Source organism: Panthera pardus, unplaced genomic scaffold, assembly GCF_024362965.1.
Source record: "Panthera pardus isolate Hobbes unplaced genomic scaffold, ASM2436296v1 HiC_scaffold_4, whole genome shotgun sequence".
Classification (NCBI taxonomy): Eukaryota; Metazoa; Chordata; class Mammalia; order Carnivora; family Felidae; genus Panthera; species Panthera pardus.
In genome coordinates, this window is record NW_026526969.1 from 8634870 (window position 1) to 8651582 (window position 16713).

At 57.1% G+C, this 16713-nt stretch overlaps 1 protein-coding gene and 1 long non-coding RNA gene across 4 annotated transcripts in view; one reads left to right on the plus strand and one right to left on the minus strand.

Annotated features, from left to right (window-relative positions):
* Positions 1–16713, plus strand: part of EPHB4 (EPH receptor B4) — a 31484-nt gene that overhangs the window by 12257 nt on the left and 2514 nt on the right. Inside the window, exons 1-15 of one of the 2 annotated variants that reach the window (XM_019422796.2) lie at positions 1910–2403; positions 5154–5224; positions 5408–5695; positions 6393–6789; positions 7759–7914; positions 8100–8432; positions 8734–8858; positions 9273–9438; positions 11229–11331; positions 11544–11608; positions 11728–11841; positions 11929–12176; positions 15337–15552; positions 15830–15979; positions 16386–16579. In XM_019422796.2, the coding sequence (XP_019278341.1) occupies positions 2352–2403; positions 5154–5224; positions 5408–5695; positions 6393–6789; positions 7759–7914; positions 8100–8432; positions 8734–8858; positions 9273–9438; positions 11229–11331; positions 11544–11608; positions 11728–11841; positions 11929–12176; positions 15337–15552; positions 15830–15979; positions 16386–16579 (2678 nt within the window). In that variant the 5' untranslated portion in view covers positions 1910–2351. Of the gene's footprint in view, positions 1–1909; positions 2404–5153; positions 5225–5407; positions 5696–6392; positions 6790–7758; positions 7915–8099; positions 8433–8733; positions 8859–9272; positions 9439–11228; positions 11332–11543; positions 11609–11727; positions 11842–11928; positions 12177–15336; positions 15553–15829; positions 15980–16385; positions 16580–16713 lie in introns of those variants that run through there. The other variant, XM_019422797.2, reaches the window with a different exon arrangement.
* On the minus strand, positions 12802–16371 carry LOC128774754 (uncharacterized). Of its 2 annotated transcripts, none has more exons than XR_008419213.1 (3): positions 16010–16371; positions 15260–15567; positions 12802–13235 (listed from the first exon to the last, which is right to left on the minus strand). It is a non-coding gene; the product is annotated as an uncharacterized LOC128774754 (long non-coding RNA). The 2 variants fall into 2 exon arrangements; XR_008419212.1 differs by lacking the exon at positions 12802–13235 and adding an exon at positions 13483–14184.

Sequence of the window (16713 nt, forward strand, 5' to 3'; positions counted from 1 at the left end):
CATGAACATGAGATCATAACCTGAGCCGAAGTTGGACACTTGACGGACTGAGCTACCCAGGCGCCCTTCAACTGGGTATTTTCTTATCTGAGTTCTCTTCCCTATAGCTGAGGGGGCCTGGTTCTCAGGGGTCAAAAATACAGGGTTCGAATCTGCAGTGAGCTGCACCCCTCTGTCTCATCAGCCCTCACTACCCCCTGCCTCATTTCTCTGTGCATCTGTGTGGGTCTCTCTTTACCATTCAGGCCATCCACCCCCCACCCCATCAGGGGTCCCAACCAAATAAGACAATTCAAGCAATCAAGGGCACAAGGAGGTTGAGCACAGAGCCCAGGAAGAGATAGAGACATAACTTTTGGAGGAAAGAATTTGAGTGTGTAGTGAGAACCAGGGAAAGGTGTGTGTGTTCCGAGCGAGGAGGTGGGTGTTTAACCCGGAGGAGAAGCTGAGTGAGAGAAGGGAGATATGGCTTGGATCAAGGAGGGAGGAGGGGATTCCTGGCCCTGGCCTGGTCTGCCTGGCACCAGCCAAGCCGGCTGTTTCCTGCCCTCCGTGACCCCCCACCCCGGAGCAGGACCCAGGCAGGGCCATGAGGAAGGGCAGGGGTGTGGGGAGCACACTTGTGGCCGGAAGATAAGTGCGCTGGGACAAGAGGTCACTGCAGGCCTAGCTGTCCTCTTGGGGGGGTTAGAAGCGCTTGGCAGTCTCCTCACCCCCCCTCCATCCACCTCCCTCCCCAAAGTCCTGGGCAGCAAGGAGTGTTCCTTCACTCTCTCCGCTCCTCACCAACTCCAGACTCTGTCTCCCTTAAATTTCTGAGTTAAACCCTTTTCTTCCAGCTCTTCACTGGCGGATTCCTGCAGCGCCCCCCCCCCTCCAAAGGTGACCTGACTAATAAGGGGGTTGGTGGGAGGAGCACTGTTTTCCCGGACCCTCCCCTCTAACTGATGGGATGGGGGTGGGGAGGCGGCAAAGAGAGGAAGGGCCTTCCCAGCCATCCCAAGGGCCCCCAGGAGCCAGACAGGAAACAGCCTCTGGAAAGACAGCAGCAGCCCCGGCCCAGCCCCAGGGGTCAGGGCTGCGGGCGGCAATGAGCTCTCCCCAACGCGACAGTGAGAGTGAAGATGGTGATTTGGGAATCCATCCAGACTCTTTACTCTCGGTCCCACCTACCTTTTATTTACTCCTGCTTCCTTTTTTTCTATACTCCTCCCCATCTCAACCCAGTTGCCCCACTTCGCTAGGTTGCGCGCACAGCAGGTCCCCATACCTAATGTTTGTTGAGTGATTGTGTGAACGTTCGCTCCAGGGTCATCTAAGCAGCGATCGCTGTCTCGGGAGCCCAATGCGCCACCCTCCATCCTCAGAAACTTCCCCCAAACATGGTCCCCTGCGCCAACTATGGAGTAGTGGGCGCATCCAGGAGTAGAATCCAAAGTCCACAAGAAGGTTGGAGCGGGCTTCGAGTGAGTAGTGCACTTTTCCACGCACGTCCGGGCGGCCCTCCGTGCTGCTGCTGGGTGTGTTTCTCCGCTGCCTGCCGTGTGCTGGGTTCGGACCTGCCCCGGGGGTCCCCGGGCCCCGGCCCCGACACGCGCGGTCCGCGTCAGGGCGCACGGCCACCGCGCACGTCTGGGCGGTCCCCGGGCTCCGCGCCCGCCGCCCCTCCCCCTTCTCCAAACTTTCTCCCAACTTCCCGACCTGCTCCGCTCGGCGTCCCGCTCTGCTTCCCTCATGAATTATTCAGCAGTGCGCTCTCCAATCAGCGCGCCCCGGCCCCCACGCCGAGCCCGGACTCGGGGAGGGGGGAGCTCCCCCGCCCCCCGCGCGCCCCTCCCTCCCCGGCCAGGCGCCGCCCGGCCCAGTCCCAACCCGGCCCAGCCCCGGCCCGCCCGGCCCCGCGCCGCAGTCTCCCTCCCTCCCGCTCTGTCCCCGCTCCGCTCCCACCCTCCCGGCCGGCTCGGAGCGCACCCGGCCCGGCGCGCGAGCAGCACCACTCCAGGGAGGGGGGGAGACCGCGAGCGGCCGGCCCACCCCCAGCCAGCCGGGGCGGGACCCCGAGGCCCCGGAGGGACCCCGACTCTAGCCACGTCTCGCTCTGCGCCCGCCCGGCGCAGCCAGTGCGAGGACGCCCCCCGCCCGCCCGCGCGCGCGGCGGGGACGCGGGGCCACACCTGGACGCCGCCGCCCGGTGCCCGTGCCGAGCGCGCCCGCATGGGCCCGCGCTGAGGGCCCCGACCGAGGGTCCCGGGAGGGGAGTCGGTGTCTGCCGTCTCGAGGGGGGGGGTCCGACCTGGGGGGGCTAGTGCCCCCCAAACTCGGATCGGATCCAACCCGAGAAAGGCGGCGCCATGGAGCTCCGGGCTCTGCTTTGCTGGGCTTCGCTCGTCGCGGCTTTAGAAGGTGAGTTTCCCAGGGGGCACCCCGGCACTCCAGGGGCCCCCAAAGTTGGGCCTCGGAGTGAGGGAGCCGGCCTCGGTCTGCCCCTACCCCGGCACCCCAACCCTGAGCACTTCGGACCAATAGTGCTAGACCGGGCGGGGGGCGGGGAGGAGGCGGCCCAGCGGGGAGTGGAGTTTTCTTTTGTTTGGGAAAGAGAAGGAGTGGAGCTCCGTCCCGGGACTTGCCCCTGCCCCAGCTTCCCAAATTCTTAACCCTGATTCCGTACGCCCTTGGCAGCCTTTCCTTTTCTCCCTCCTCCAACCTTCAAACTGTCTCCAAAGCTTCTGTCCCTCTTCCCACCTCTGCCAAACATGAGAAAACGTTTCTGGAGGAACAACTGTAGACCAGGCAGAATGCTAGGCCAGAAAACTGCCCCCACCCCCATTCCTCATCGTTCACACCTTGATCCTGCAGTTCCCCTGGCCTCTGGCAGCTGGGCCACCTTCTAAACTCACCCTCCAAACGCCCAAATCTGTCTCGAAGCCACTGCCTCTGCTGCCGTGAGGCCCCCTCCCTGGTTTCCCCAGGCTGCACCTCAGCCCTTTAAATGCCGTCTAGACCCCAGACCTGCACTAGTCCTGCCTAGGCCCCCTTCTCCAACCCCACATGCCAGCAGAAACTGACCTTCACAGCCCCTGGGTCACCTGAACTTAGCCTAATAGCTACCAATCTCTAGATTTCTGATTTTTCTGTGTTCCTCCCAGATGTTTCTTCATCCAGGAGTCTTTTCCCTCGCTTCATCTCCTAGAGGGGGAGCAGAGCCCAGAGCCCTATAAACCCTCCTCCTACAGCCCTAATCTCCTTTCAATGAGCTGCCTCCTTCCCCCCCTTCACTGCCTGGAATCAAAGGGGTCTCTGGTGGGGGGGGGGGGTCATGGGGGGGGCTGCTGAGGAGGAGGAATCAAAGGCAGTTGGAAACCCCTCTCCCCCAGGCTGGGCAGTGCTGCTCTGGGCTGGGGATCAAAGGCTGGGGAGGGGGAGAGGGAACCCTTGCCCGGCTCTGAGAAAGAAGGGGAAATAACTGAGTGAGGGAAAGGAAGACAAAGTGGGGAGATACGCCCCAGGGCAAAGCATGGCGAGAAGGAAGGAAAGAGGCAAAGGAGGAAGGGGGAATGTTTTCATGCTGCTAAGTAAGTGCCTTCCCAGCCCGAGGCCTGCGCTAAATTTTCACCTTAAATTTTCACCTTCACAACAGCCCTGCTGTGGGAGGGATTGTTGCCCCCATTTTACAGATGAGGAGACTGAGGCTTAGAAGAGTGAGATAACCTGCCCAGGGCCACGTGCCCCAGTGAACGTGAAAGGCTGGAGACGGAAAACCTAGGGGAGTATAGTGACAGAAATGGAGGTGGACAGAGGGTGGAGGAGAGAGGTGAGAGGCAAGAGAATTGACAGATTGAGGCAGGCCCTCTGAGCCTGAGATAGGAGGAGAGAAAGTGAGTCTCTCAGAGCGCTGAGGACAGCCCTGAAACAGACAGTGTGTAAATTGGAGACAGGAAAACACTATCCAGGCTGGAACAATGGAGGGTGGAGACGGCAGCCTCTATCCACCCCCTTCCCAGAACCCGGGCATCCTGTCCCCAGCGTGCCGGGTTGGCTCCTGCCACCCCCGGGGGCCCGGGCCTCACCTCGGGTTGGCTGGGGTCCCGCCTGACCCCTTGCCTTCCGTGGACATCACTTGGCCCCTGGGAGGAGGCTGCCCCACCCACCCACCTTCCCTTCTCCCCTGCAGCCCCCACAGGGGCAGAGGGAGGCAGGCGGGTGAGTAGGGGGAACCTGGTCCCAGGTGTGCTGCTGGCTCCCCTGGGGGCCTCCCACATGGCACTAACTCCCAGGGGATTCCCCTACCCTCCCTCTACCCTCCACTGCCAGGGGCTGTGATGTTTCTCCTAATCCCTCCTTTCCGCCAGAGCCCCACCCCTCCCCCGATGCCCCTCCCCAGAGACCAGAGCAGAGCGGAGCCAGGTGTGTTCACCCCTCCATACACACACCCCTAAAATCTCCTCCCCTTTTCCTTCCCGTAACCAAATCCAGATGTGAGGCCTCTGCAGGCAGGGGCCAGGGCGGGAACCCAAGCGTCCTGGCCTCCAGCACTTCCTCCTCTGACAGCAGCAAGCTCTTGAGGTGGGGGCAGGGGGTGGTGGGGGCAGGGCTGGGCCTGGGCAGCTGAGTACCACCTTCAGGGATCTAAAGGACTGGAGTGTTTGGTCCCAAAAGGAGGTGGGAGCCTGGAGCAGGAATGGGGTTGCAGGGAGGGAGGCAGTGACTTTGGATTTGAGGAAGGGACTGTGAGTGGAGGTGAGGCAGGCCCTCTAGGGAGGGGTATCCCCCCGCCTGCGGTTCTCCTCCCTCAGGTCATGCCAGGTCGGGGTTCTAGTTTAACCCTGTCTGAGCTGTTTGGCCTTCTTCCCCTTTCCTCAGGGCAGAGCGGTTCTCGGAAGCCTAGATCAGGGAATTCGGAGGGGGGCAGCCCGGTGCCTGCCAGCTGTGAGGGGTGGGGTTGGCACTCCAATAAAGAGATGAGAAACAGGGTGGCAGAGGACAGGACTTGCTCCCCTCTTCATCTCTCGGCTCAGTCAGCCCCAATGCCACCAGCTTGGAGCTCAGAGGACCCAACTGCCTCAGTCAGTTCCCAGGGATCTGGTCTCCCTGGTGTCTCCCCCAGTGCTGACTGTCTCTGTCTGTCTGTCTGTCTGTCTGTCCGTCTGTCTTAGAGACCCTGCTGAACACGAAACTGGAAACTGCAGACCTGAAGTGGGTCACGTTCCCTCAGGTGGAGGGGCAGGTAGGAGGCAGGCCCAGGAGCTGGGGCTTGGAGGGACACCGAAGGAGGAGGGACAAGAGGTACCTGTGCTGGCCTGCTTCCCATGCCGCCAGCCCCCAGATCACAGCAGCCTGAGCCCCTCCTTGCTTTATCACAGACACCCCCAAGCAGCCCCCAAGCTGATTCCCCCCACTCTCCCCACAGTGGGAGGAGCTGAGCGGCCTGGATGAAGAGCAGCACAGCGTTCGGACCTACGAGGTGTGCGACGTGCAGCGGGCCCCGGGCCTGGCCCACTGGCTGCGCACCGGCTGGGTCCCGCGCCGGGGAGCTGTCCACGTGTATGCCACGCTTCGCTTCACCATGCTCGAGTGCCTGTCCCTGACCCGGGCCGGGCGCTCCTGCAAGGAGACCTTCACTGTCTTCTACTTCGAGAGCGATGCTGACACGGCCACAGCCTTCACGCCAGCCTGGATGGAGAACCCCTACATCAAGGTACCCGGGCGCCCGGGACCCAGCCGCCGGCCAGTGTGGGACTGCGGCAGGCCCGTTGTGGTCCAGGGGCAATGGCTGAGCTTCCGAGGCCCTGGGGGGTTGCGGGGGCGCTGGGGCCTGGAAGCAGGATGCTGCAGCCTGGAGAGGGAAGAAGGTGATTGGCTGGGTGGAGCAGTCACGTGTAGTTGAGCTGCCCCCAGGACCCCCGGGGCGGGGGGGGGGGGGGGTCGTCTAGACCACCTCTGCCACTTCCCACCTTCTCCCAGTACACCTTGCCCTTCAGAGACTCCTTTCTGCGCCTTCCATCCGATTCCTACTTGCCCTGCAAGCTTCAACTCCCCCGGGACGCCTTTGCCCTGGGGTCTCCCGCCAGCTACAGATCTCATCATGCTTTTAACTTCTCTGTTTCCTTCGTTCCTGTTTCCTCGGCTCCAAGTCCAGGGGCCTGTCATAGAGCAGGTGTTGATAAATGTGAATGAGTGAAGAGAAAGGGGGTGCAGGACAGAGGCTGGACGCATCATAGGAGCTCAGCAAGCATTAATGGGTAATGTTGGGGCCTGCAGGCAAGTGGAAAGAAGGCTCTGGAACAGGAATGGAGGTGGTCAGGGAGAGGGTGAGCTGGGAAGAAGAAAATAGTCCCCCAGGCCCTCGGGGAGTGGAGGACAGTTGGCAATGAGTCTCTCCCTGCTCCTGGCAGGTGGACACAGTGGCTGCTGAGCACCTGACCCGGAAGCGCCCTGGGGCCGAGGCAACGGGGAAGGTGAACGTGAAGACGCTGCGTCTGGGCCCACTCACCAAGGCTGGCTTCTATCTGGCCTTCCAGGACCAGGGTGCCTGCATGGCCCTGCTGTCCCTGCACCTCTTCTACAAGAAGTGCGCCCAGCTGACCGTGAACCTCACCCGCTTCCCGGAGACTGTGCCTCGGGAGCTTGTGGTGCCCGTGGCGGGGAGCTGTGTGGCTGACGCCGTCCCCACCCCCGGCCCCAGCCCCAGCCTCTATTGCCGGGAGGATGGCCAGTGGGCCGAGCAGCCGGTTACGGGCTGCAGCTGTGCCCCAGGGTTCGAGGCCGCCGAGGGGAATACCAAGTGCCGAGGTGAGGCCCAGCGTCTTCTCCATAAAGCTTGCCCACCCGTGCAGCTCGCCCATACCCCGCTCTTGGACCCACTCCAATTTCCATTTTGAACATTTCTCTGTTCTCAAGGGCACTCACAGGGCCTGTTTACAGAGCCCCCAGCATAGTTCTGAGCTCTTTCACACCCATTCTCCTAACTATGTCCCCAATTCTTTTCTGGATGAGGGATGAGGGACGCAGGGCTGACCGCAGGACGAGGGTACCTTGTTGGGCTCTGAGGACAAAGGCATCGTGGTCTCTGTTTCTTGTTCATTATGGTTTCCTCCAATTTACTGAGACTGAATTCTCACTTAGCTATTTTTCTCTAGCGTGTGCGTGCAAAACTCAGGTTTTGTAGATTGAACTTAAGGGATCTGGGAACTTCTGTGGAAAAGAAAATGACCTTACTGTCACTCACCTCCACCTGCAGTTGGCCTCTGATAGTGACAGGGCCCAGCAGTCACAGCAGGACCTGAGGCTTGCACACCTTTCGAATCACAGCTATTTTCCCAGCCCGTTCCAGAAGATTCAGGAATGTCCTAGCTGCATTTTTTTGCCCATCAGGGCTTCAGTATTACAGTGGCCATCGGGCCTGCCACTCTACCTTGTAAATAAAGAAAACACGTTCATTCCTGTGGCACAAACTTGTTTTTCTCATGTTTTGATCATCGTATTTCAGTTTACTTGGTCTCTGTTGTGACCCGGTGTATTTAGTGGTGTGCATTTAAAAACATAATTCTGAGCAGGGGTCTGTGGTTTTACCAGACTGCCAGAGGGTATTTGTAGGGGGTGTCGAGGTTAACAAAGGTCAGAAACCCTGATCTGGAGGGAGGGTCTCCTTCTCCTCTTAGAGGCGAAGTTTCTGAGCTCTTCCCTTGCTGCTCCCTGTGTGCCCTCCACACAACTTTAAGAGCAGCTGAATGTTTCTGATGAACGCTGTCTCTCTCTCAGCCTGTGCCCAAGGCACCTTCAAGCCCTTATCTGGGGAGGGGTCCTGCCAGTCGTGTCCAGCCAACAGCCACTCCAACACCATCGGCTCGCCCGTCTGCCAGTGCCGCGTTGGGTACTTCCGGGCCCTCACAGACTCCCGGGGTGCGCCCTGTACCAGTAAGTGACCAGTGACCCCTGGGGCGGCGGGTGGATACCCACCCCAGCTCCCAGCCTCTCCGGCCTTCCTCCTCTTGGCCCTGGCCTGCTGGTGCCCAGCCAAGACAAGAAGTCACGAGGCTGCCTGCGTGCCCCACTGCCCCTCTCTGCTGAGCGGGTCAGCCTGACTCCCTGGTGTCCCACAGCGCCGCCCTCTGCTCCGAGAAGTGTGGTTCCCCGGCTGAATGGCTCCTCCCTGCGCCTGGAGTGGAGCGCCCCCCTCGAGTCCGGGGGCCGAGATGACCTCACGTATGCGCTGCGCTGCCGGGAGTGCCGCCCTGGGGGGTCCTGCACACCCTGCGGAGGAGACCTGACCTTCGACCCTGGCCCCCGGGACCTTGTGGAGCCCTGGGTGGCGATTCGTGGGCTGCGTCCTGACTTCACCTATACGTTCGAGGTCACCGCCTCGAATGGGGTGTCCTCCTTAGCCACTGGACCTGTCCCGTTTGAGGCTGTGAATGTCACCACTGACCGTGAGGGTGAGACTGCGAGCCGGCTGGAAGGGACGCAGCTGGCCCCAAGGCCTGAAGGGCAAAAGTCGGTGGTGGGGCAGTGAGGCCGCCGGGAAGCGTGGAAAGTCAGGGCTTGCAGGGCAAGAGGCAGACACAGCGAGTGAAAAACGGTGCCGAGGCAGGCAGGCCTTCAGGACGGGGCAGAGTCAGAGGCAACTCCTGGAACAGCTGGAGGACCGACACAGGTGTAGCCAGCAGAGGCAGAGTTGGAAAGACGGGGAACAGACCTGTCAAGAGCAAATACCCTACCCTGTCCTCTCCCTCACAGTACCGCCCCCAGTGTCCGACATCCGGGTGACGAGGTCATCACCCAGCAGCTTGAGCCTGGCCTGGGCTGTTCCCCGGGCACCCAGCGGAGCCGTGCTGGACTACGAGGTCAAGTACCACGAGAAGGTGAGAGCAGGACCTGCCCCTGGGGGGTTGGGGTGGGCAGGGGGACGTGTTTGGGGACTGGGACACCTCAATTACAGGCATCCAATAGGCATTTGAATTCTAGCTCTGCTGAGTACTAGCTGTGTGACCTTGGGCCAGCCCCTTGGCCTGAGTTTAATAACCCCATTGTAAGTCAGTTACAGGTACCAACCCCACAGAATGGCTGCAAGGATTAAATGCTATGATAAAAACCAAACACCCAGCACAGTGGACACATAAATGAGCTCTGAGGCCCCTCTTGCTGCACAGGGGAACCAAGATGCAATGATGGGGGAGGCTCAGGGCAGGGAGGGAGAGGTGGGAAGAGCAATGGAAACACGGCGGGGGGCGGGAGGGGTGCCTGGTTTACAGCCAGCCCCTCCTCCTCTCGGACAGGGCACAGAGGGCCCCAGCAGCGTGCGGTTCCTGAAGACGTCTGAAAACCGGGCAGAGCTGCGGGGACTGAAACGGGGAGCCAGCTACCTGGTCCAGGTGCGGGCGCGCTCCGAGGCCGGCTACGGGCCCTTCGGCCAGGAGCACCACAGCCAAACACAGCTGGACGGTGAGCCTGGGGAGCAGGGCATGGGCGGGCCTTGCCCGTGCCCTCGGAGGACCCCCAAAGTCACGTTCCCATGCTCCTCTTTCAACCACAAGGCGTTTTGGCCTAGTGAGGAGAGCATAGGCTGCAGAAACCAAAACGTATAGCTGGGAGGGGAGACCTGCTCAGTGGCTTTCCGGCTGTGTGACTTTCGGCAGAAGCCTGACCCTTCCTTAAGTCCCACCTCTCTCCTCTCCCCAAAATGGAAATATCCCGAGACCTCTCTCACAGGGCTCCAAGGATTAACTGAGGTGACACCTGTTCATTTTTATTTATTCATTTTTATTATTTTATTTATTTTATTATTCATTTTATTATTATTATTTTATTTATTCATTTGTTTATTTTGAGAAAGAGAGTGAGCACATGAGCAAGGGAGGGGCAGAGAGAGAATCCCAATCAGGCTCCCGCTGTCAGCACAGGGCCCTATGCCGGGCTCAAACTCCCAAACCATGAGATCATGACCTGAGCCAAAATCAAGAGTCGGACACTTAACCGACTGAGCCACCCAGGCACCCCATACCTATTCATTTTAATATGCTTGGCCCCGGGGGGCCCCTGGGTGACATTTGAGCATCTGACTTCGGCTCAGGTCGTGATCTCACGGTTCATGGGTTCGAGCCCTGCTTCGGGCTCTGTGCTGAACGCTTGCTCAGAGCCTGGAGTTTGCTTCGGATTCTGCGTCTCCCTCTCTCTCTGCCACTCCCCCGCTCGAGGTCTGTCTCACTCTGTCTCTCAAAAATAAATAAATGTAAAGAAAAAATTTAATATGCTTGGCCCGGTAGCTTTCTGATCCTTTTCATTTGACAGTTTAGTTGAGCTGGGACTCACATGCCATACAATTCACCCATTTAGAGTGTACAATTCGGTGGCTTTTAGTATATTCAGTGTTGTGTGACCATCACAATTAATTTTAGAACCTTTCAGCATCCAAAGAGAGATACTATAGCCCTTTAGTCACCCCCAGCCCCTGGCGAACACTAATTTACTTTCTGTCCCTGTGGATTTACTTATTCTGGACATTTCATACAAACAGGAACCGTGCATTCTGTGGCCTTTGGAGACTGGCTTCATCCTTCACTCAGGACAATGTTTTCTTTTTTTTCTTTTTTTCAAGTTTATTTTGGGAGAGAGAAGGGGGGGGTGTGGAGAGAGGGGGAGAGAGAATCACAAGCAGGCTCCACGCTGGAGCCTGCCGTGGAGCTCGATCCCATGATCATGGGTCTCCCTAAGCCAAAATCAGGAGTCAGATGCTCAACCGACTGAGCCCTTCAACCACCTAGGCACCTCTAGGAGAGTGTTTTCGAGATTCACCTATATTATAGCGTGTATCAGTGCTGTTTATGGCTGAGAAATATTCCATTGTATGGCTACAGCATGTTTTATATATCCGTTCATCTGTTGATGGACATCTGGGTTACTTCCACTTTTTTGGCTACAAACCTTTTCATTTTTAGCCCTTGGGGACTTTCTGTGATCACCAGTATCTGTAACTGAACAAAATCAAACTGCTCTTGCCGCAACTAGGTCTGGAAACTTCCTCCCTTGCCCTGAGGGACTTGGGAGGGGCCCCCACCTGTGGAAAGCAGTCCAAAAACCACTGTGCTTCCCGGACCCTGCGTCTCCTCCGCCTTCCCCGTACCCCCCACCCTGCTGGGGGCCTGTTCGCAAGGGAACACAGCTCGTGCCTTGCGGCTGGTGTGGGGTCCCCAGGGGCCGTCGGCTTCTCTTGATCACCAGTTTTTCTCCCCCAGAGAATGAGAGCTGGCGGGAGCAGCTGGCCCTGATCGCAGGCACGGCGGTCGTGGGTGTGGTGCTGGTCTTGGTGGTCATCGTCATCGCCGTCCTGTGCCTCAGGTGAGGGCTCTGGGCACCTGGAGGCCCTTGGGAAGGCCCGTGTAGCTGTCCACCTGCCCGCTCGCTCCAGGCAAACCTCCCTCAATGCCCCAGGATACTTGTTTTCTCTTGGAAGCTTCTCTCATCCCCGCTCCTCCTCCCCCCGGTCCTGTCCCTTTGGGAACGCACAGATGTGGGATTCAGTTTACCTTTTCTTTTCCCATTGGCCACAGGAAGCAGAGCAGCGGGAGAGAAGCTGAATACTCAGACAAACATGGACAGTATCTCATCGGGCACGGTGGGTAGGCGTGTCCTGAAAGAAGCAGGACTGGGGGCAGAGCTGTGAGCCGAGAACCCAGGCATCTGAGTGCATGGGAAGCTGCCTCTCGGCTTAACGGGGCCTGTATGATCCCTCAGGTACTAAGGTCTACATTGACCCCTTCACTTACGAAGACCCTAATGAGGCTGTAAGAGAGTTTGCAAAAGAGATCGATGTCTCCTATGTCAAGATTGAGGAGGTGATTGGCGCAGGTGAGAGGAAGGCTGGGCGCCTGGGGGAGGAAAAGGAGGGCCAGATGGTGGGCAGAGGAGGGCTGACCCTCAGCGTCCTTCCTGAAGGCGAGTTTGGCGAGGTGTGTCGGGGGCGGCTCAAGGCCCCTGGGAAGAAAGAGAGCTGTGTGGCCATCAAGACCCTGAAAGGGGGCTACACGGAGAGGCAGCGGCGGGAGTTCCTAAGTGAGGCCTCCATCATGGGCCAGTTCGAGCACCCCAACATCATCCGCCTGGAGGGCGTGGTCACCAACAGCGTGCCCGTCATGATCCTCACCGAGTTCATGGAGAACGGCGCCCTGGACTCCTTCCTGCGGGTGAGCCTTCTGCCCCCAGCCTCCCGCACCCCCCTCACTCCCCCAGCACAGCCAAAGAGCTCAGAACCGAGGTAGATCGTGGGGCACGATCGTGGGGCATCACACCTCCTCTGCCCTTTGTTCTTCCTTCGGGACAGCTTGAATTCCTGGGACTGGCTTTTCCTTTGGCCGTGAGTGTCAATGGCCTCTCGGTGGGGCGAGCTGACCCTAAGATTTGGAAGGATGGTCATTTGTCCTTTTGACAAATATTTCCTGAGTGCCAACTGGCACATCAGCCACTGTCCTAGGTCCTGGGAATAAAGCCATGAACATCTCTGCCCTTGACAGTATAATCGAGGAGACTGGAAATTAACAAGTAAACAAATAAGCTTTTGGAATACAGATATTTTGGGGGCGCCAGGGTGGCTCAGTCGGTTGAGCGTCCGATTCTTGATTTTTAGCTGAGGTCATGATCCCAGGGTTGTGGGATCAAGCCCCGAGTGGGGTTCTGTGGATGGAGCCTGCTTAAGATTCTCTCTCCCTTTGTCCCTCTCCCTTCCCACTTTCTGTCACTCTAAAAAAAAAAAAAAAAAAATTTAAATACAGATAATTTGGAAAAGTGACTTGAGATGATGGGGAAGAGTTTCTTTTAATTTTCATCACTTTAACAGGCTTCACTGGATTTTATTTTATTTTTTAATTTTACATCTTTTTGGGGGGAAAAAACGCATTTTCCTACAGAGCAAGATATTGCATTTAACAGAATTATGATGCTTCCTCAGGATCATCCGGTACCCAGTCAATATTCACATTTCCCTAGGTGTCCCCCAGATGTCTCCTTCCTCCTGGTTCCTCCAAACCAGGATCTAGTTCAAGCATTGCACTTAGTGGTTTTGTTTATTTGTTTTATTGTGTTTTGTTTTTCCTGGTGGTTATTTTTTTGAGCCTCTTCTAAATCCAGGACCGTTCCTTTGTTGTAACACACTGACATTCTGAAAAGCTGGGCCTCTTATTCCTTTGAATGTCTCACCTTCTGGATTTATCAGCTTCTTCCCTATGAGGTCATTGTTTCTCCACTTCCTTTAAGAGAAGATAGATTTAATGTTCTGATAAGTTCAAAAGTAAATATGTGTGGCCAGCCTACATCGGGGGTGCTGTGTACCTTACATGACACCCCATCCAGAGACAGGCTATCTGGCTCTCATCAGGAGAGATGCTGAGGCAGGCCTTGGGGTAGTGTGATGGCGGCCTGACCCTTCCTTGTGGACACAAGCTTCTGTTCCTTGGTACCATACAAAGGTCTGGTTGCCAAGAGAGGGAGGGAGGGTCTATTTTAGAAGAGATGACATTTGGGGTGCCTGGCTGGCTCAGTCGGTGGAGCATGCGACTCTTGATCTCGAGGTTGTGAGTTCAAGCTCCACGTTGGGTGTAGAGATTACATTTAAAAAAGAAGAAGAAGAAGAGAGGACATTTGGGCTGACATTTGGGTAGATGAGAGAGAGCCAGCCAGGAGCAGATGGAGGAGAAGCACGTGGGCCTCATGGCCTTAGTAAGGAGTTTGGATTTGATTAGAAGTTCAAGGGGAAGCCTTTGGAGGGATTTCGGCAAGAGAGGTGACTTTAGGAGCTCCCTTTGGTGTGCTGGGGGGCAAGAGCCAAGAGCCAGTGGGGAGACTCGCAATCCTTTTGGGGCACAGCAGTTGCAGCAGGATGGGGAGAAGTGGCTGGATTCGGGACGTGGTTTGGAGGCAGGGCCAGCAGAACCCGCTGATGGATTGTAAGTGGCAGGTGAGGAAGAGAGGAATCGCAGAGAACCCTGGCGTCTGCCCCGAGCATCTGGCCAGCGGCGTTCCTGCAAGCTGAGTTTTGAGGTGTGGGACAGGGGCAGGCTTAGAGGAGGGTTCAGAATTCAGGGTTTGGACTCTGGCCCTGGCCCTGCATGGCTGCCAAGGGTCCCCTGCGTGCTTGCTGAATCCAGAGGATGGGATTTGTCCACTGTAACTGTTTGGCTGATCCGGTGAGAGCAGACTCTGTAAAGGTCAAGGTCAGGCTTTAGGTCTTGGCTTTGGCGCCGTGTTCATCGATCGCACCCAGTTTTTCACTGCTGTGTTGCAGGCTACACACAGCTGGTCCAAGAGGGCTGAGCAAGCTTTCTTTGGGTCAGCACAAGTGCATCTGCACCTGTAGACAGGTAGTTTAGGGCACACCTCAACTGTCGCCACTCTGTTGCCTCCAAATAAAAAGAACATACTAGGGGCGCCTGGGCTGCTCAATCAGTTAGGTATCTGACTCTTGATCTCGGCTCAGGTCTTGATCTCAGAATCCTGAGTTCAAGCCCTGCACTGGGCTCTGTCCTGGGCGCGGAGCCTACTTAAAAATGGGGGGAAAAGAGTTGTGTCAGAAATAAAGAAAAAATTAGGGGCTCCTGGGTGGCTCAGTCGGTTGAGCCTCCAACTTCAGCTCGGGTCATGATCTCACGGCTCATGGGTTCAAGCCCTATGTCGGGCTCTGTGCTGACAGCTCAGAGCCTGGAACTTGGTTCAGATTCTGTGTCTCCCTCTCTCTCTGCCCCTCCCCTGCTCGCACTCTGTCTCTCTCTGTCTCTCAACAATAAATAAATGTTAAAAAAATTTTTTTAATAAAAAAAATAAACATTTGAAACATTTTTTTAAAAAGTAAAAAACTGGAAAAAAAAAAAAAAGTACTAGATTAAAAGGATTTGTTGATACTCCCTGGATATAAAGCCCTGCCCTAGGCTAAACAGAAGAAAATGATTTTTTTAGTTTTTTTTTTTAATAATGTTTATGATTTTGAGAGGAAGAGAGAGACAGAGAGAAAGGGAGACACAGAATCTGAAGCAGGCTCCAGGCTCTCAGCTGTCAGCACAGGGCCCAACGTGGGGCTCAAACCCACGAACTGTGAGATCATGACTTGAGCTGGGGTCTGACGCTTAACCGACTAAGCCATCCAGTCGCCCCTAAATCAAAGAAAAGTTAAAAATAATCGTATAATCTTGAACATCATGTCAGGTTACTGTAGCGAGAGCTGAGAGAGCTCAGAGTAAGAGAAAAGAGGAGGGCTTACCTGGGAAGGAGGAGGACTTACCTGGGAGGTCAGCGGAAGGAAGGGGGGATGGCAGGTGCGCTGGCTTGATGGTGCCCTCTCCCTTGTCTGGTCTCCAGCTGAACGACGGGCAGTTCACCGTCATCCAGCTGGTGGGCATGTTGCGGGGCATCGCCTCAGGCATGCGGTACCTGGCTGAGATGAGCTACGTCCACCGAGACCTGGCTGCCCGTAACATCCTGGTCAACAGCAACCTTGTCTGCAAGGTTTCCGACTTCGGGCTTTCCCGCTTCCTGGAGGAGAACTCTTCTGACCCCACCTACACGAGCTCTCTGGTGAGGCTGGGGGACCTGCGTATGAACTAGGTTCTCAGGGCCAGGTGGAAAGGTGGGAGGCACTGGCAGCTCCAGTTCAGGGTCAGGATGTAGGCGCAGACCATGGAGGGGGCGGTCAACTTAGGGAACCCAACTTCCGGTGTCCAGGAAAAGAACAGAGTTGAGCTATGTGTCTGGGTCCCAGAAAGAAAGGAGGCCTGGGGGAAGGCAAAGGCAGGGGGCCAAATGCCTGGGTCCTGTGAGTCCCTCAGCTAACCTTTTCCCTCCTCATCTTTAGGGGGGAAAGATTCCCATCAGATGGACAGCCCCCGAGGCCATCGCCTTCCGGAAATTCACATCTGCTAGTGATGCCTGGAGCTACGGAATTGTGATGTGGGAGGTCATGTCATTTGGGGAACGTCCATACTGGGACATGAGCAATCAGGATGTAAGTGTCCCATAGTCCTACCAAGCTTACCTGAAATGTTCTCTCTCCTGGGATATGGGTTGGGGAGTGGGGTCCCCAAAGAGCTAATCGCTGTTGTCCTTGAGGGTGGCACAGAGTAGAGTTGATCTTTGTATCCAAGACTTTGATACAGCACGTCTGGTCACAGAAGGACACAGAGGAGGGCAGGGTTGGGAAGTTACTCATTAGATCACGGCCCAAGAGCCACTGGGGCTTCAAGCCACAGCCAGCTTCAGCCCCAGCCAGAAGGACCCCCACCCCAAATCTGCCATTCTCAGGGGCTGTGGCATCTCTCCCGGCATCTGCTAAGTCCCCATTTTCTGGGAGTCCTTTGGCACCCCAGTGTTCCCGGGAGACCCTCACCCAGTGCTCCTACCTGTCCTTCCAGGTGATCAATGCCATTGAACAGGACTACCGGCTGCCCCCACCCCCAGACTGCCCCACTTCCCTGCACCAGCTCATGCTGGACTGTTGGCAGAAGGACCGGAACGCACGGCCCCGCTTCCCCCAGGTGGTCAGCGCCCTCGACAAGATGATCCGGAACCCAGCCAGTCTCAAAATCGTGGCCAGGGAGAATGGCGGGTGAGGATCCCAGACAGACAGCGGGCTTCCTTCCCACACTCTGCCACCACCTGAGAGCACCCCCCCCCCCCCCCCCCCCGCCCCGGCCCTTCCTCCTCAGAAGTATCCGTCCCTCTGGTGGTTTGTGGGATTGT